General features: G+C 40.6%; 1 protein-coding gene across 2 annotated transcripts in view; it reads right to left on the bottom strand.

The window, feature by feature from the left end:
- Window positions 1-501: 501 nt before the first annotated feature.
- Window positions 502-20,845, bottom strand: part of LOC149843103 (uncharacterized) — a 71,194-nt gene continuing 50,850 nt past the window's right edge. For both annotated transcript variants that reach the window (XM_089999600.1, XM_089999601.1), the window contains exons 3-8: window positions 18,318-18,385; window positions 18,102-18,196; window positions 2,561-2,669; window positions 2,338-2,351; window positions 798-899; window positions 502-710 (exon numbers count right to left, since the gene is read on the bottom strand). In XM_089999600.1, the coding sequence (XP_089855726.1) occupies window positions 561-710; window positions 798-899; window positions 2,338-2,351; window positions 2,561-2,669; window positions 18,102-18,196; window positions 18,318-18,385 (538 nt within the window). In that variant the 3' untranslated portion in view covers window positions 502-560. The remainder of the gene's footprint in view (window positions 711-797; window positions 900-2,337; window positions 2,352-2,560; window positions 2,670-18,101; window positions 18,197-18,317; window positions 18,386-20,845) is intronic.

Raw genomic sequence — 20,845 nt, 5'->3', positions numbered from 1 at the left:
TTTCGGCAACTGTTCAGATCAGTCAGGCCAAAGGCTGGCCCGGCCCAGCCGGATGGCTACCCCTATTGATAACTAATGGTTGATGGGAGGTGGATCAGAGCTTCAAGTACAAATGGGAGTGGTCAAAGGGGTAACGGTAACATAGAATTAGGCACTAATTTGTGTATATTTAAGGAGAGACAGGATCAGGTCAGGATTCAGAGGTGCCTTGGATGCCGCTCATCCATGTGACCAGCGGCAACCTAAACACAATGGCTGAATGCTTACCTCTCAGATGGGTCCCAGAAAAATTTTCAGACATTCATCTTGTAGATGAACATCTAAAGCACAAAAACTGAACCACTGAAAAACAAGGAAAATGGTGGTGTTTGGGTTGCCGTTCATCTCATCCAAGACACCTCTGACGATATTATTGTCAGAGGTGCCTCTGACCTGAGATGGTCTCATTTAAGGAGTATGTCAGAAAGACGGGATAAGATGAACACGTGAGAGATTATTAAATATCCAGAAAAAGAGAGAGAGCTTCTTAACATTAGGAATAGGGAGTATTGCTACAACTACTACTCGGTGGTTGTCTGATTTGTTTCAACGTCCGACTTGTCGAACTCCATTGTGGCATTAAACCCAAACTCCTGGCCTGGCTTGAAAGATGTCTCAAGTTCTTCTACACTTTGTGTTGTACTGAAACTGTTCTTTACTTTCAGATTTTCCTGAGTCGAGGCAAATTGAAAATCCCAAATCAGGGTCAGTTATTCAAGATAATTGATAATCAAGAGTTGCATGCATGTTGTACTTGCCTTCTTGACATAATCGGCTGTGGCTGAGCTGACTATTTCTTGGATGGTAAACTTGGTGACGCGATCTCGACCAAGAATCTGCAGAAGAAAGCTATTTGGAACCTGGAAAACCTTAACAGATTAACAGCTCTCCTGGGATCTTCACAATTCATAGACTCAACTATGGAGAAAAGAATTGAATTATTCTATAATTATACCATGTTAGGCATCCTGTAAGCAACTCAAGGCATTATAAAAATTTAAACAACCATTCAATAGATGGCCATCTTAAATTAATTGTACAAGTAAAACCAATTGCTTTGTGAAACTTTAAGCGCTAATAGGTACATGGTTACATAATCTATTGTTAAGCAATCACGAGCAAGATTGAAATAAACCACAACAATAAGAAGAATAGCAACCAAAAAGGAAGAACACATAATGTAGGTGGCAAAAGGCAAGCAAAATTTCACTATGATGAACAAAGACGAGATACAGAGGCGTTACACCACTTTCTCTTAAAACCCTTGAGAAAACCCAATACACCCAAAACTCTCATAACTCTCTCCAAGTAGAACATGATAGGAAACTAGCACTTGCTAATTAAAGAAAATTTGCAAAATCAATGAAGGTCTCGGGATCCCTCCGATACCGCCACAAACGTCCTTTTTTTCTTTCAAATTATATCAGAATGGGTGATGGAGCAAAGCAGGTCCAGAATTCAAGGCACAAATAACATCCATGTTAAAACTTCAAATTAGGGACTTCAATAAGGGTTTTGGTGATCCAATGGAAGACAGAAAATTCAGTAGGGCTAGGGAAGAAAGAAGAGGTATGTCTTCTCATTCAAAATCCTAGAATCCACAAGTGAAAAGACGAAACCTAATTTTTCTTTTGTTTGTTTTCCCTACAAAAATCACTCTTTAAAGAGAACGTGTAGGCCCAATAGAGTCCCAACATAATCTGATTTTGAGTAATTTAAGCTTTCTAAGCTGGTCTATGAGTTTCCTAAATGCAACCTAAAAAGCATCGATCAATTATTGCCCACTCAAATCATTTTATGATCGTAAACTACTAAAGATGAGTATTTCAGACCATGACAATAACTACATTAACTATATGAATATAACTCACCGCCTGTACTACATAACAAGTAGAAGTCATAAAGCAAAATGGTCTAACTAGGATTTGGAACTTCAATTAGGCCCCCAGTGGCAGAGACAGTCAAGTTCAAACATTGAAAGACTGGAATTAAAATTTACACTCAAAAGGTTAAAGAAAGCAAGCTATGATACAACTTGAGCAGTTATTTGTCAGCTAGATGGTGCAAGCTTTAAAAAGGAACTATCCCCAAGGTAAAATTATTTCGATATTTACAGAATTAAATAAAGGAGTGGCTTTGGACTAAATAAGAATGGAACATAGTTTCTATCTACAAGGAACATGTAGTGGAATTAAAGTTTCTATCTATGAGGAACATGCAATGGAATTACAGTTTCTACCTATGAGGAACATGTAGTGGAGTTATCTTAAGGAGTTGCCAGGATTGGGTGTTACTTACATTTGATGTTTTTCCTGAAAGGATCCCGAGATGTACATGCAAAACAAAGGTAATGCAAAACAAGGTATCAGTCACAGTTGTCAGTAACTACTAAATCAACCACATGAAGTGATGGTTCATTATAGATGAACCACTCGTGCAATAGAGATTATCATGTCAAGTAATAAACTGTTTAGTCTGGAAAAGATCAAAAGCAAACTATGCATGTAGTGGATCAAATAACCTCCTTTCATTCTACGGAATCCGGGAACAGGAGGTGCTGTGCGAGCCAAATTTGATAGAACATCATCATATGCCTTCTGAGTTGACTCCCCACTCAATTCAACCCTTACCTGATAAACAAATAGAGTGTTAACCTTGCTTGCGCCACAATAATCAAAGCTTGCCCCTCGTCTCACCCTCCTCTCTCGCTTGCTCCCAGACATAAACACACAAACACATGCGAAACCAACACTCCAAACCCATACTCGATAAAATTCGAGTGCAGGTTTTTCTGGTCAAATCAAAGTGTATTTTTCATTTACTACAAGTGATGAAAAGTTCACTACACATTGTAAAACAAGGCTGAATTAGAATTTGTTTATGGAAATTGACAAACACTGGGCACATAAAAGATCAGCAAAGCACCAGGAAAAATAAAGCTATCTTGAATAAACAGAAAGAAAAAGAAAAAACTTTTTGGTTGAAGACCATGAAGACAGTATGTATTTGATGAGTTTAACGAAAATAAAATACCAGTAAAAAAAAGCCAGGCCAAATCAATGTCTTCTCCACCAACTTGAATTAGGACTATGGCAAATCATATAAATTGTATATTGATGATATTAGGAAAATTTGTGACACATTTTATTGCTTAATTTTAATTTCACTATCAAAATTAGTCTTTGATGAACATCTACTGACAATAGTAAAATGGTTAAGGAACACAATTATGAAAACACATGCACCATGCAACTGCATTTCAAGTTGCACAATGGATGAGCCGGGCTGGCCTGGCCCAATTAGTGGACAGGTTGAATGGGCAATAGTGGGGAGGGTGTCCCGCCCTTTCCCCCCCTCACTTGGGGTACAGGCGACAGTGGAGGGGCTATTAGAATGTGGAATATGGATTGGATATGGATCCGATATCGGATCCATATCCATTCACGAGTTTTGCTTTAGTTGTATTATAATGTAACATGTGTTACTTATAAGGGGCACTTTTGTCCTTGTAAAAGATAATTGTAACCCTATACTAATGAAGCACTAGTGCAGCAACCAAGACAGTTTTGGGCTGCCGATTTCTCAAGAAGAGTTCTCTCTCTCTTTCTCTCTCTCTCACGTGTTTTCACATGGTATCAAAGCACGTTGTATTTCTGGGTGAAAAACGACCTTCCTCAGGGACGTGAAAAGCCAAATCCCCTTCCTCGACATCAGTCCACGTGCACTAGCCAAGATCTGCTGCAGCAAAAGCCGAGTTCTCCTCGTTCCTTTCAGAACTCGTGAATCTGGTCTTCCTCAGCGACGTGAATTAGTTCACGTGAATCAGGTTGTCTTCCTATTCCCCTATTCCTTTCTGTCAGCGTCGGCTACATGATTTGTCCCCTTCACCTTTTCTTTTCCAGCAACGAATAGCTATCTATATCGCAGATTTGCAAGACATTCAGATTTGTTGTCTGTGTTCCAACTGATCTGAAATAATTTTAGATCTTCACTCGTTTACTGTATTACACCCTGTTTTATGCACAATAGGGTGTTTTATGCACAATTTTTTTTGTTCACTCGAAAAGGGGGCCGAGTTCTTCTTATTTCTCGTGACTTCACCTTCTTTTCTTATAGTTCTTCTTATTCCTCGTAACTTCATCTTCTTTTCTTAATTCACATACAGCAACTGCTGTAGTTTTTCTTATTCTTCGTGACTTCATTTTATTCTTCTTCTTCATTCATTCACAGTTGGTCACTTCTTCTTCTTCATTTATTCACAGTTTACACAAAAAGGCTGAGTTCGTTTCTTCTGGTACCAATTTCTGTCATAAGCTGTGTCACTTTATTCTTTGTTTTCAGCCACATTTCTGTCATAAGCCTACAGATGGATTCTTCAGGCAATGCTGGTCTTTCCTCCAATTTCCTGGGGCAGCTGGTTTCGAAAAAACTGAATACAAATAACTATTTGACTTGGAAAAGGCAGATTACCCCTTCTATTCGCAGTCAAGATCTTTCAGGTCACTTGGATGGCTCCACTCAAATACCTCCGGAATTTGTCACCACCGAAGAAAAAGGGGATGGAGAAATGTCAAGCACCATTCGCAATTTTGTATTTACTGCTTGGATGAAACGTGATCAGGCTTTCGTCGCGTATATCACTTCCATACAGTCGCAAGAAGTTTTGGTTTCTATCCCTGATGATTGCACATCTAAAGTATTGTGGGAAACTTTAGCTCAAACCTACTCTTAGATATCAGAGGCTAAGGTACTGTTTCTCAAGCGTGAATTTCAGCTTTTAAAGAAGGGAGCAATGACCATTATTGAATTTTTAAATCAAGTCAAAAGCATCACAGATCAATTAGCCATTGTTGGATATCCAGTGTCCGATAAAGAAAAGGTGCAACAAACACTGAATGCCCTTGGATCAGAGTATCATGTACTTTTCACTTCTTTATTATGCTTGCCTTCATTGCCCAGTTTTGAGGAATTACATGCTAAACTCTTCCAATACGAGATGTCTTTGAAAAGCATATCTGATGCTTCAGCAGGGCAATCATCTACGAATGAGATTCTTGTCACAGGGACGTTTGCTGATCGTACACGGGGAGGGCATGGCAGAGGCAAGGGAAATCCAATCCAGGGTGGACGTGGGATACTGCCTACACCAAATTCTAATACCAATTTTTCAAAGAATGTTCCCACATGCTATCAGTGCAACAAGCAAGGACATATCAAGGCCAACTGTTGGTTCAACCCACAAAATCGGAATAGAATGCAAAACACCAGAAATGTTGGTATATCAGGAACTGCAGGTACGTTTCGAGTCAGTGAAGATGCTAAGGATCTCCTTCTATCTGCTATGGCCAACTTGAATCTGAAGCAAAATGATGATGGAATATGGTATGTTGACTCTGGGGCAGCAACCCATGTCACTAGTAATGCAGGTAAGTTCTCTACTCTGACTCCCTATTTTGGAAAATCTAATATTGTAACCGGAGATGGGACTCACCACCCTATTTCAAACATAGGCAATGTCGCCATTCCTTTGTCTAAGTCATCTATTCCTTTATCTGATGTTGTTCATGCACCAAATATAAAGAAAAATATTGTATTTGTTTCCAAGCTTGTTGATTCTACCAATTCTTTTGTGGAATTTACTCCTACTTCTGTCTTTGTCAAGGATCTTCAAACGAAGGAGATGTTCGCTAAAGGAGAGCGACGTGGAGACATGTATGTCTTTAATGAAGATCCAGCCTCCAGTGTCCTGAAGCCCCAGTCTGATCTCGTCTCCAAAAGTGTCCTAAGTACATCCAAATGTAATAAGTCAGATCTCTGCATTCTCGTCTTGGTCATTGTAGTCAAGTCTTTATAGAAAAGTTAGTGTCCAATGGTCTTCTTTCGGAGTCTGTTCCACCTTTATTGAGGAATAAAATATGTCCCAGTTGTCAAGTCTGCAAAAGTCATATACTTCCTTTTCATCAAATAAATAAAAGAGCTTCTATACCCTTTGAGATAATATGTTCAGATGTTTGGGGCCCAACTCCTAATCCTTCCTCTTCTGGAAGTAAATATTATGTATCCTTTATTCACAGTTTCTCTCGTTTTACCTGAATATTCTTTATGAAACACAAATCAGAGGTCTTTTCCATTTTTCGTCACTTTCATGCCTATGTTAAAAATCAATTCTCTTAAAATATCCAAATTCTCCAATGTGATGGAGATGGTAAGTATTCCTCCAAAGAATTTTTAGATTTTCTCTAAGATAATGGGATGCATCGTAGAGTTTCTTGCCCGTACACTCCACAACAAAATGGAATTGCTGAACATAAACACAGACATATTGTGGAAAGTGCAATGAGTATGATGCATGGGAGTAACTTAACCATTAGCCTTTGGTCTGAAGCCTTTCACATTGCCACTCATGTGATAAACCGCCTTCCTATGCCTATTCTTGAAAATCAATCTCCCTATTATGTTCTCTTTGGTGCACATCCCGATTATAATGAGTTACGAGTTTTTGGATGCACATATTATGTTCATATTGACAAATCCATGAGGACTAAATTCCAAGACAAAGCCTCTATATGCCAATTTGTAGGTTATGCAGATGAACACAAGGGTTACAGATGCTATGATCCTGCCAATAAGAAGATTAGAATTTCCAGAAATGTTGTTTTTGATGAAAATAATTTTCTGGGAAAAGAAACAGAGGTCAATCGTGAACCTACTGGTGCAGTTGCTAATTGGTATGATCCATGGCTTAGTGCTGAACTTATTTCACATGCTGCCGAGCCTACTATTTTGTCTCCTGAAAGCATACATGGTGAGACAGTTTCAGATGATGCATCACAAGCAGAGTGTCTAAGATACAAAGGAAATGTGTATACCAGGAGATCTAGAGAGCAAACGAATGTACCTGCTGAAGAACACATTGCATTGTCTAATGACAGAGAAGCACCAAGAAGATCAGGCAGGATAAGGCATCCTATTGAAAAGTGGGTTAGTTATGACAACTTTTCTATGGACTTTCAGATTTTTCTATCCCAGATTGAAAAACACGATGAACCACTTGGTTTTCATCAAGCTATCCAATCCCACAAATGGATTGAAGCGATGAATGAGGAGATCGAGGCACTTCATGAATGTCGAACATGGGAGATAGTTGACCGTCCTCCAGACAAAAATGTTGTTGGTTCCAAATGGGTTTATAAAATTAAATATAAACCGGATGGTAGCATTGAACGGTACAAGGCGTGTCTTATGGCCAAGGGTTTCACTCTAGAATATGGTCAGGATTATGATGAGACATTCAGCCCAGTGGTGAGAATGGGAACTATTCGCATTATACTTGGCCTGGCAATTGAACATGGGTGGATCCTCAGTCAGCTTGATGTTAAGAATGCATTCCTTCATGGGGACTTAAAGGAAGAGGTCTATATGGAGAAGCCTCAAGGTTATGCAGAGGGAAGCCCAAAAGAATATGTATGCAAGTTAACCAGAGCTTTGTATGGATTGAAGCAAGCTTCTAGGTCATGGTTTGAAAGCTTTTCCTTAGAAATCCATAAACATGGTTTCTTTCATTCCCAACTTGACCATTCTCTGTTCATATATAGGAACGGTACCACTATGGTTTTCTTACTCATATATGTTGATGATATTGTTATCACTGGTAATGCTCCAGACCACATTCAGCGAATTAAAGTTCTATTGAGTATGCGGTTCAAAATGAAAGACCTTGAGGAGCTGAGATATTTTCTTGGAGTAGAGGTAGACAGACAAGGTGATAAAATGTCATTAACTCAACATTAATACACTCTTGATCTTCTGGCTAAAGCAGGAATGACAGATTGTAAACCTCTACCCACACCCAGTGTTGTTAACCAAAGGCTCAGTATTTGTGATGGTGAGTTATATCCTGATGCAGTCAAGTATCGGAGTTTAGTAGGTATGCTACAATACCTTACCTTCACTAGACCAGACATTGTGTATTCTGTCAATCAAGTATCTCAATTAATGCATGAACTAAAGACTAGTCACATGGATGCTGTCAAACGCATCCTTCGCTATCTAAAAGGAACGGTGGGTGATGGACTCACATATACTCAATCTTCATGGAAATCACCAAAACATGACATACTGGCCTATACAGATGCAGACTGGGCAGGGGATCCAGATGAGAGAAGGTCTGTCTCAGGATATTGTGTTTTCATTGGGAGAAATCTTGTCTCATGGAGTAGCAGAAAACATAAGGCTGTGACAAGATCTAGCACAGAGGCAGAGTATAGATCTATGGCAGCTACCAAAGCAGAAGTGACCTGGATTAGGCATCTTCTTACAGAGATGGGAGAGGATATCTCAAATTCGACACTTATGTGTGATAATAAAAGTGTTATACAAATTGCATTCAATCCTGCTCATCACAGTCGGACTAAACATATTGAAATCGATCAACAATTCATCAAACAAAAGATAGCCGACAAAGAGATTGAACCAGTTTATGTGCCTTCAGAAAACCAAGTTGCCGATATGTTTACAAAAGGTCTTACAAGTCACCGTTTCTGGTATCTGAAGAACAAGTTGCACATGGTTCAACCCCATGCACAACTTGAGGGAGGGTATTAGAATGTGGAATATGGATTGGATATGGATCCGATATCGGATCCATATCCATTCACGAGTTTTTCTTTAGTTGTATTATAATGTAACATGTGTTACTTATAAGGGGCACTTTTGTCCTTGTAAAAGATAATTGTAACCCTATACTAATGAAGCACTGGTGCAACAACCAAGACAGTTTTGGGCTGCCGATTTCTCAAGAAGAGTTCTCTCTCTCTTTCTCTCTCTCTCGTGCCTCTGCTTCACAGAGGAGGGGCTCGACCCTCCTCGTCTCCTTCCTGTCCAACAGGCGGGGATGGGCCCGGCCTGTCAGCCAAGCCCACACACCCCGCCTTCTTTGTCATCGGCAGGCAGGGCTTGCCGGTCCTCTAGTCAGGACAGGCAAGGGCGAAGCCCCTACCGCCTCTACCCTTCCTACAAGGGGCTTCTCCCCTGCCATCGGCATCTTCCCGGTCTGGCAGGGGCAATGCCCTGCCGCCGTTAGTTTTTTCGGCAAGGGTGAAACCCCTGCCCCTCTTTGTTTTCTCGACAGGCAAGGGCAGAGCCCCTGCTGTTGTTAGGATTTCTAGCAGGGGCCTCGCCCCCTGCCCCTGTTACCCTATCGGTAGGTGGGGGCGAGGGGGCATGCTACCTTTGGATTTTCGGTAGGGGGATTCGGCCCTTGCCCCTGTTTATTTCAACAGGGCAGACAACGGGCAAGGGCGCTACCCTGCCCCTTTTTCTTTTTCTTTTTCATGGTTAATATACTAACATGTGTACTTTTTACAGCTTGCACAATGTAGCCCTCTCGTGCCCCGCGGCCCGAGATCATCATTACCTATGCTCGTAGGCGCACGCAGCCTCGCAACTCCCCAAGGTAGGGGAAAGTTGCGCAGAGGACGCTAAAGGACTAAAATAATCCAATATGAACTAAAAGTCAAAAAAATAGAAAATGACAAATATATATGTATAGGCATACCTATATACATACGCTTTTAACTCAAGGACATTGTTTCGCAATCCTTGTCCTTTTACTTTCTTGTTTTTACGTTTTCTGTCACCGCCGCGCTTTTACGTGCACATGCTCCTTTCTGTATTTGAATTCTTGTCTTTACTTTTCCTACATTTAAATTCCTATCTTTTCTCTTCCTACAGTTAAATTCTTGTATTTACCTTTCTGCACTTAAGTTCCTGTCTTTATATTTCTGTCATTACTTTTCTGTTTTAATGCTTTCTGTTGCTGTCGCGCTTGATATGTATAGGATTTGCTTTCGCACTTCTGCTTTCTGTTGTTTTCCCGTTCCTTGCCGCCGCACGCAATACGTGGTCGTGCCCTTGTGGCTCCTTCCACGCATTGCCTCGCAGGGCGCGCAAGAGCACCTACTAACTTCCCTCTTTTCAAGAAAGATACAAAGTTGGGTACAAGTGCTTTAGTCTCGAGAAAAGGGTTCTTGTGTGGGGCTTCAGCTTCTCGAGAGCACAGATGTGCAAAGCAAAGCTGGAGCACCCTAGCTCCTTGCTCCTCTCTGAGTCGATGCACTCGGGAGTGTTTTGTTGGATCTAGGGTGATCCTAAGACTTGTATGATACTTTCTGTTTCGCAATATTTTAAGTATGCTAGAAATTTCTTGTTGTACATTATGCTCTTGTGAAACACTAAGTTGGATTCTCCTTAAGAAACCCATACCCCTATCATTATAATCGTCCACTTAGACAGGGATGATTCTACGATGAGTAGGATGAGAGGTCGCAGAGAACCTCGAACGTACGTGTAACGCCCAAAAAATTCAAACTTTCGAACCTTTCAGGAAACATGCAAGAGACTAGAAAAAATCTCTTTCCTTCAGAGTTTGTTTATGAAATCAACGAAAGACTATTCTTTTGTTAAATTCAGAAAGGCAAGCTGACAACTTTGGGCACGTTAGCTAAAAGAACCAAAACACACAATCCATGTTACTTGCAAAACACTTGGAAAAGCCACTTTCATTTAAGAAATTCCCCAAATAGTACAAAATTCAGATATCCAAGGGAAAATCCGGTACAAAACCCAAAACGTCCAGGACGCGAGCTAAGAGCAGAAAAAAGGAAGTCTTAAAGCCATCTTGCCATCGCGCCATCGCCCGTGGTGTAGCTAATCATCACTTGTACCCATAAAATGGGTTAGTTTCGCAAAAAACTAGTAGGTGCACAAGAGAGACTACAGAAAACTGAATTAAGTACATTTAATTCAGTATGCTAAGCAGTTTAAAGCAGATATACAGTTAAACAGGTAAGTCGTTCAAAACAAGTAGGCAGTTCAAAGCAGGTAAGCAAAGCAAGTAAGCAGTGCAACTGTCAAACGCAGCATGACGATTCATTTGAACATAAGTTGTGAACTACTATGCAATAAGCAAGTCTCATGACCCATCAACCAGTGTGAACATACTTTATGTTTCGATATTACTGGTCTGCGGGTACGCGCAGGCAAAACATAGAAACAACTGAGACTAGTTTGGGCGTCTGTTATTCTATGTATTTTCAATAACCCGAATAGCTAGTTGAGTCCGCTCCTAAGGGGACGGCTTTAGCCGAGAGAGGATTCCCCAAAGGAAGGTACTTGGCAACGGATGCATCCAACTTCTGCAAAAGTCCATGGGATCTACCACCTAGGATAATGTATGATAGTCTCTGAAAAGAAGTCGTTATTGGGTCTTGGACCCAACTTCTATATGTATAGGACCCGACCCGATCCATGTACTGAACCGGGTCAATGTCCAGTTATTATGTAATGTAATTTAAGTTATTGTTAGAGGGTATTTTCGTACCCTAAAATCTTGTATTCAATATATTAATACATTGATAGACGCAAACTCTGACGTCTTTTCTTCCTGCAGCCCCTTCTTTCGTTATTTTTGTTCTTTCTTTTCCTACACAGCTGAACGTGAAGACTTCCTTTTCTAATATGGTATCAGAGCAGCGTGACTTCTGGGTGTAAAGAGTTGTCTCGGCTTCACTCTGTCAATGTGAAAACTTCTGGGTGTAAAGAGTTGTCTCGGCTTCACTCTGTCAAAGTGAAAAGTCGATTTTCTCTCCTACAAGTTATTCTCCTTTTCTTTTCTGTCAAGTTAACGATTCTTCCTCCTTTTCATTCCACAGTTCCTCCTCTCTTTTCTATCTTCCATCGCAGATCTGACTCGTATTCAGTCTGTTGTTACCTATTGGATTCTGTTTCCAACTATCTTCCTATTTTTCTTTTTTGTCAAGTTAACGATTCCTATTCTTTCACGCGATTTGCCTAATCACGTGAACTTGGCCCTTCTCTCGTTTTACTTTCTAACTCTTCACGTGATTTGCTCAGGCACGTGAATCTGATTCACTTTCCCTTGTATCACGCAAAAGCCGAGCTTCCCTGTTTATTCTTTATACCTGCTGGTTATTTCAGATCTGTCCCTTCTCATTTCTTCTGTCCACACGAGTTCTTCATTACCTGCTGGTTATTTCAGATCTGGCTATTTCAGATCTGTCCCTTCTCGTTTCTTCTGTCCACACGAGTTCTTCATTATTTGCCTCCATATCTACTGTGTGCCTTACACAATTCTAAAATAGTATATACGATCATCCTTTTATTTTTCTATCTGAATATTATTTCATTCCCTGTCAAACCTTTATTCTTTGTCATAACTTTCTTTCATATCTCTGTGCCGATTTCTATCATAATCTACTTTCCCCTCAAATGGATTCCCCCCTTCTGCAGTCCGGTCTCTCCTCCAACTTTCTCGGTCAACTAGTCTCTGAAAAACTGAATAATTCCAACTTCTTAACCTGGAAAAGACAGATTGTTCCGTTCATAAGAAGTCAGGACCTCTCTGGTCATCTGGATGGATCGGTTCCACCTCCTCCAGAGTTCACTTCGCAGGAAAAGATGGACGATAAAGGGGCGCAATCTACTGTTCTTCTCAAGAATCCAGAATATGTTACTTGGATGAAAATGGATCAATCGTTAGTGGCATACATCACTTCAACCCTCTCACAAGAGGTTCTTGTAGCCATTCCTGATGATTGTTCGGCCAAAAAATTGTGGGACAAGCTAGTTCATACCTATTCGCAGATCTCTGAGGCGAGAATCATGTTTCTCAAGCGAGAATTTCAAATGTTGAAGAAAGATTCCATGTCTATTATGGAATACCTAAACAAAATGAAAGGCATCACGGATCAGCTGGATATTGTGGGGTGTCTCGTCAGTGAAAAGGATAAGGTACAACAAACTTTGAGTGGGTTGGGGCCAGATTATCATGCTATGATGACCACTTTATTATGTTTACCAGAACTTCCAAGATTTGAAGACCTTTGTGCCAAACTATTGCAATATGAAATGACTCTGAAAGGATCTTCTAAAGACATTCAGGAACTCAAGATGTGCTGGCCACAGGAATGACTTATGGTAGAGGTAGAGGAAATTTCTTTCGAGGAAGGGGAGGACAGAGCGGTACAAAACTCCAATGGACAGGTTGTTAACAACCACCCCACGGGCAATGATTCGGCCTCCCTTGTCATTGAAGTTAAGGGGAAAGGGGCTACATTAGTTAGCTCAACACTTCTGCAGAAGTTGGATGCATCCGTGGCACTGCTTTTCAGCCTCTGGGGAATCCTCTCTCGGCTAAAGACGTCCCCTTTGGAGCGGACTCAACTAGCTATTCGGGTTATTGAAAATACATAGAATAACAGACGCCCGAACTAGTCTCAGTTGTTTCTACATTTTGCCTGCGCGTACCCGCAGGCCAGTAATATCGGAACATAAAGTTTGTTCACATTGATTGTTGGGTCGTGAGACTCGCTTGCACTACTGATTCGCTTGCACTACTGACTCGCTTGCCCTACTGCTTCGCTTGCACTACTGAATCGCTTGCTTGCTCGATAGTTCAGTATGCTACTCGTTGAGCTGTGCACGCCTGTCAAGGCGTTACTCTAGTTTGTTAAACTGCTTACGCAGTTCTTTGCGGAGTAATAAGGAGCTTCTCATACTAGTTAAATGCTTATAATAATATCATTATGCTAGTTGCTATATATTAGTATGTGACTTGCTTTATCCCTTGGTCGAACTGTTTGGTGCTTATTGTAGCGTAGCACTTGTTGGCTTGCATCTCTTATGATTGATGTGATTGCATACAGCTCGTAATCTACGAACTAGTGGCAACTAGGATTGATGTGGCCGCTTGTCTTATAGGCTGCTTACATATTGTGATATAACTGTTGCTGTATAATTGCTTATGAATGGCTTGTGATGCAATGGTTTATGCCTTACGATTAATTTAATTATATGTTTTACGAGCATTGTTATGAGTGCTTGTCTTATTCAGTTTTTTTTCGGCTGACGGGTAGAGTTAGTTACCCTTCGCCTATAGAATCAACTGGATTGCCATATCTGCGCGTTATCATGTGTCGTTTACACATGCTTTGAGGGCCTATTTGAGGATTGCAATATTCCTTGTGGCAATAACACGATGCGTAGGATTATATGCTTTTATGTGAAGTGATACGATGCATATTGCTGATATGCATGCTTGTGCCCATATTGTGGCTACCGACCCCGAGGCGGTCAATGGTTCAGAGCAGTCGTTTATTGATGCATGTATCACTGAGTGGGGTGTCTGTCGAGTACCTGATCTCCAAAGGATTCTCTGTGAGGAAGTGTATGGTCCAAGACCAGGTATACTATCTAGGGCGGAATTCCTTCTGAGGTTATACATTTCCCAGACCAGTTGATCTTGTCGTTTGTATTAGTGGCTATCGACCCTGAGAGCGGTCATTCGTGTTGATGCGTGTATCACAATGATTTTCATTGGATATGGCATTTGTTGGGGACCGGCTTCCCAAAGGTTTCGCTGTGGGGGTATGTATGATCAAGATCAGGTGACCCGGCTAGAGCGGTAAAATCTTTGTGAGGATGTATACTGTCCACGAACGGGTAGCCGCAAAGACGGTGAACTCCTGTGAGGAAGTGTATGGTCCAAGACCAAGTATACCCTCTAGGGCGGTAATTCCTTGTCAGGTCGTATATCTCCCGGACCGAGCGATCCGATGTGGATCTTGTGTTTTTGCTTACCATAAAAAGTTATGGTGAGCTGTGACGATCTTCTGAGATTGTGTGTGATAGCCAACTATGAATTCATAGTTTCGGCTTTATGTTTTAGCATGATTACATGCATAACTCAGGTGTGAGAATCAGATCGTTAGCGATTTGAGTTAGTGATCATGTTTTGGACCTTCTACGGAAGGGTGAGCTTTTTCTGAGGAAGTATGACGCCTTAGTGAGTCATAACCGGTGATAGTTAGCCGCGTAAGACTTTGAGAGATGAGAATAGATTAAGGTTGTTCAGGACAAAGCGTTTGTTAGAAGTAGTGAGCGACAAACGATGTCCTGATGGTGATTAGATGCAGAGACCTTGTTCTAGGAACGAGAACAAGCTTGTTGCGTAGTAGTTCACAGCTTACGATCAAATGGATCGTATGTTGCGTTGGTCAGTTGCACTACTTACTTGCTTTGAATTGCTTACTGTTTGCACTACTTACGCATTTTCACTACTTACGCGCTTACAGTGCTTACTCGCTTGCACTACTTACTCGCTCGCACGCCTTATTCGCTTGTACTGCAAGCGTTTGCACTATTCACCTGCTTGCATTGCTTACCTGTTTAACTGTCTATCTGCTTTAAACTGCGTAGCCTACTGAATTAAATGTACTTAATTCAGTTTCATGTTAGTCTCTCTTGTGCACCTACTAGTTTTTCGTAAAACTAACCCATTCTATGGGTACAGGTGATGAATAGGTACACTACGGGCGATGACGCGATTGCAAGATGGCTTCAAGACTTCTTCTTCCTGCTCTTAGCTCGCGTCCTGGACGTTTGGGTTTGTATCGGATTTCCCTTAGGATATCCGAATCTTGTGAGTTTTGGTTCTTTTAGCTAACGTGCCCAAAGTTGTCAGCTTGCCTTATGATTTATCAAAAGAAAAATCTTTCGCTGATTCCATAAACAAACTCTGAAGGAAAGAGATATTTTTAGTCTCTTGCCTGTTTTTTTGAAAAGGTTCGCAAGTTTGAAATTTGGAGCGTTACAGCGAGGGCGTGTATGATCAAGACCAGATACCTGGCTAGAGTGGTAGATTCTCTGAGGATGTACACTGTCCACGAACGGGTAGCCATAAAGGCGGTGAACTCCTGTGAGGAAGTGTATGATCCAAGACCAGGTATACCATCTAGGGCGGAATTCCTTGTGAGGTTATACATTTCCCAGACCAGGTGATCCGGCGTTGATCTTGTTGTTTGTATTAGTGGTTATCGACCCTGAGAGCGGTCATTTGTGTTGATGCGTGTATCGCAATGATTTTCATTGGATATGGCATTTGTTGGGGACCGACTTTCCAAAGGTTTCGCTGTGGGGGTATATATGATCAAGATCAGGTGACACGGCTAGAGTGGGAAATCTCTGTGAGGATGTCCACGAACGGGTAGCCGCAAAGACGGTGAACTCCTGTGAGGAAGTGTATGGTCCAAGACCAAGTATACCCTCTAGAGCGGTAATTCCTTGTCAGGTCGTATATTTTTCACACTGAGCGATCTGACGTGGATCTTGTGTTTTTGCTTACCATAAAAAGTTATGGTGAGCTGTGATGATCTTCTGAGATTGTTTGTGATCGTCAACTATGAATACATAGTTTCGGCTTTCTGTTTTAGCATGATTACATGCATGACTCAAATGTGAGAATCCGATCGTTAGCGATTTGAGATAGTGATCATGTTTTGGACCTTCTACGGAAGGGTGAGCTTTTATGAAAAAGTATGACTCCTTAGTGAGTCATAACCGGTGACAGATGGCCGCGTAAGGCCTTGAGAGATGAAAATAGTTTAAGGTTGTTCAGGATAAAGCGTTTGTTAGAAGTCGTGAGAGCGACAAACGATGTCCTTATACTGATTTAATGCAGAGACCTCGTTCTAGGAACGAGAACAAGCTAGTTGCATGGTGGTTCACAGCCTACGATCAATTGAATCGTATGCTACGTTTGTCAGTTGCACTACTTACTTGCTTTGAACTGCTTATTGTTTGCACTACTTACGCATTTGCATTGCTTACCTGTTTAACTGCATATCTACTTTAAACTACGTAACCTACTGAATTAAATGTACTTAATTTAGTTTCTTATAGTCTCTCTTGTGTACCTACTAGTTTTTCGCGAAACTAACTCATTCTATGGGTACAGGTGATGATTAGGTATACTACGGGCGATGCCGCGATTGCAAGATGGCTTCAAGACTTCTTCTTCCTGCTCTTAGCTCGCGTCCTGGACGCTTTGGGTTTGTATCGGATTTTCCTTATGATACCCTAATTTTGTGGGTTTTGGTTTTTTTAGCTAACGTGCCCAAAGTTGTCAACTTGCCTTCTGATTTAACAAAAGAAAAATCTTTTGCTGATTTCATACACAAACTCTGAAGGAAAGAGATATTTCTAGTCTCTTGCTTGTTTTTCTGAAAAGGTTCGCAAGTTTGAAATTTGGGGTGTTACAGTACAGATGCATTTTATGTGCTTAATTTTATAGGAATTGACTCTTGTGTTGTTCGTAGTGTTGTGAAAAGCATGCCTTAAAGCGCAAAAAGCACGCCTCAACCTTTATGCTTTGAGGCTCACAAGTATAGCGCAACTGGCATGAGCCTCATAGGCCTTGAGGCATACGGCTCAAGGCGAGGCACACCTCAGGCTGAGGTGCGCGCCTCAGTCTACTTGGGTCAAATGGGGGTCAGATCCCTCATTTGATCCAAATATAATACTTAAAGAGAAAGAGGAGGCCTTATGGGTTAGGTCTCTCTCTCTCTTCTTCTTCTTCTTCTTCTTCTTCTTCTTCTTCTGCTCTCCTCCTCCTTTTTCCCCTCTTCTCTATTTTTTTTTTGTTTTGTTTCTCTATAGTTGATAGGAAATTTTGGGCACTTGGCTTGGTTGTTTTGTTGGTTTGAGTTTGTCATGTTGTTGCTGGATTTAATAATAAATTAACTTTTGTGTGTTTTTCATTCATATTTTGGTGGAGCGCTTCGCTACACCTTAACACTTTTCACAATATTGGTTGTTCGATTCCAACATGAGAGTAGGTTTTTATGAGGTTTGAAAATTAACGGTGTAAAGTTCTTATAAATATCATAAATATCCAAGGCTTAAAAAATCACATTTTTTTTAATTGAAAAAACACTATTCAAGTGTTGTTTCTTAGCAAATCGACCATGTTGAATGCATTTGCGGGGTCAGATTTGCGAAAAGCAACTCAGAAACCCTGAACCGACCCAAGATTTTGTTGGGTAGGGTTTAAGCCCAGTTCAGGTTGAGCCTCCTTTAAAAAACTGGGCCCATGGCCGCCGACCCATTCAAGCTGAGCTATGGGCCACCCAGTCCGCTGTCCAGCCCTAAACACAACTACTAGAAGAAGTCATAAAACTTTATGCAGGGAATAGGAAAGGTCTCACAAGCATCTTGTCATCATCACGAGATTCCACAATTATCTTGACATCCCTCAAGATCAAGTCATTCCCCTTGTCATCTGAGATTGATCCTTCTAATCCTAAAGAAAAAGAAATACCAGAAATGAGAATTTTAGCAGCTTGTACAACTTCAATCATCAAATTGATTTGCAAGGATATGAATTCTAAATACCCATGGCCATGATTAAGGGCTAATTTCACCTGAACTAACTGCATTGGCAGTGAAGGAGGCATGCCTGAAGAATTTCTTCTCAGGAGAATATGGTGACCTGAAGTCAACAATCATAAATCAAAATTATGAAACAAGTACAGCAACATGTTCATGAATAAATGCAATATATTACAAATTAAGTACAAGCCTTAAAGGCTCATTGTCATGAAATTCAAATATAAAAGAAGCATATCAGTGAAATTAAATTGAAAGAATATATAAACACATCAAGTTATAAGGAGGCCTAGGAGTTGGTAAAATTATTGGGATGCCCTTGGTGATGACAATTAACATTTATCTGGTATTTCAGAATTTGTTGTACAAAAAAGTTTTGCTCAGCTTGTTAACATCCACAAAAAGCCATTAGTATATAAATTTCTCACCATGAATGCAAACACACACTCACACATACACGTAAGCACTGCTATCAAGAAAGTACGATAAAAGATGCAATATTTCCCAAGATTGAAAATGACCTGAAGCACAGAGAAAACTATCTGATATATATATGAACAATGAGGTTTTACCTGAACCACGTTATGCTGGTGTGTAATATTGTGTTTACATCCATCTCTTTTCTTGTGGGTTCCATCCCACAAAGAGGAACAAACCCTCTCCCCCCACCCTTTCCAACAAAATATCGCAGCTTGCCACCAGCTCCTGATTTGGTTAAAATGAGAACACTTTCCTCCTAATGCTGGGCTGAACTAGCCAACTGCTACTGACTCATATATCAGCAGGGTGATCTTGTGACAAATTGACCTGAGTACATAATATACTTTGACACATCCAATATTCCCAGAGTATGTTAACCCCATGGTTTGGCTTTGCATGCTTCATCTGGGTTTAGACAGAAGTATATGAACATATATTGAGTTTCAAGCATTCATTTTAGAGATCTTATAATAGACAAGAGGGTCACAGGTTTCTCGATGTCTGTTTCAGAGAGTGAAACAAAAGCTTGGGATGGAAATCATAGATGGACAATGACATCTGAGCGTAACATCGCCATTGTGATCTTCATCTTGCAAAAAAATTTACAGATCCTGATCATTCTAAAATTCCTAGCAACAGTTCAATGCAACTGTTACAAGAAGTCATGAATTCTGATGTGTATCAACAATTTGTAACTATAGACTTTTGAGATTTTCATCAAGTTCATGCACCCAATAACATCTCTAACATGTGTGGAGATACTTCATAAAAAAAAACTCATGAAAATGTGCACTTTAAGACCCATCAAATTTCTGCCATCACTACTCGTGATGCCTATTTATATTTCACTTATAAAACCTTGTTAGACATCTAGAAGATGTTTGGCAATGCAAATTGTAACACTTATGAATTTTATCAGCTAATTAAACTTGAAATTTTATGTTCAGAGCATATTCTCATAGTTTTATGTTAGTCTTATTTGGATCTCGGATATCCTGTTCGGATCCCTAATATCCAATTTGGATCCTTGATATTGGATCACGAACATCTTCATTGGATATCTAATAGTAGATTTCAATTAATGGTTCCGATCCTCGATGTCATGGTTGGATTTGATATCAGATCCAAAGCGTATTATGTGGATCCGTGGATTTTAAATTGGATCTTGAATGGGAAAATTCTTATATTGAATCCATAGCGTGGTATTTGGATCCGTAATAGTCTATCGGATGTTTGGATCCACAGGAACTTATTCGGATATTTGGACATCGAAAAGTTTGATGTTTTAATGTGGATTTCACATCGGAATCTTGTGGATCCAACTAAAATTTTATTTTGGGATCCATAGTAAACTATTTGGATCCATACCGGAAATCTCAAACCAATACAAGTGCGAGTGCAATCAATTTATATTATAAGCAGAGATGAACTAACATGGATAACTGATTCCGCATACAGAGAGTAACTAACTATCACAATTAAGCATAAACAAAACATACATCTCATAAGTAATCAAAAAGTGTGAACAAGATATTTATTGTTTCGATATTAGCTGGCATGTGGGTACGCTCAGACACGAAACGTAGAAACAACCAAGACCGATCTGGGGGTTTATTATGCCATGTGTTTTAGATAACCCGGATGGCTGACTGAGTCCGCTCCCCAAGATGATGGTCAATGACCAAGAGAGAAGTCTTCGAGGGCATTCGTGGCCACGGATGCATTCTACTTCTACAGAAGTACCTGAGAGACTACCTAGGATAATTACGGTAGTCTCTTTCCCCTAACTCTGATGATTGGGGAAGCCGAGTCATTTGCCCATGAGGTGGTCGTTAATGACCTGTCCATCGGAGTTTTTGTACCATCCATCCTCTCTCTTAATGAATCGTAGGAGGCGAATGGGCACGACGAGGTTTCTTAACCGCCTCATTCTACATGCTTTGGTCTGTTAGACCCACTCGAGCATCTTGCCTGTGAAGGCGAATTGTAACCATACTGTATGTGTTTCATCAAGTGCGTCCCGCACATTCGAGGTTCTCTACGACCTCTCATCCGTCTAAGTGGACGATCACGATGATAAGGG

This window comes from Nuphar pumila, chromosome 3 (assembly GCF_984573655.1).
Source record: "Nuphar pumila chromosome 3, dmNupPumi1.hap1.1, whole genome shotgun sequence".
Lineage (NCBI taxonomy): Eukaryota > Viridiplantae > Streptophyta > Magnoliopsida > Nymphaeales > Nymphaeaceae > Nuphar > Nuphar pumila.
The sequence above is the reverse complement of the archived record's forward strand: the minus strand, read 5'-3'. Positions and strand labels throughout refer to the sequence as shown.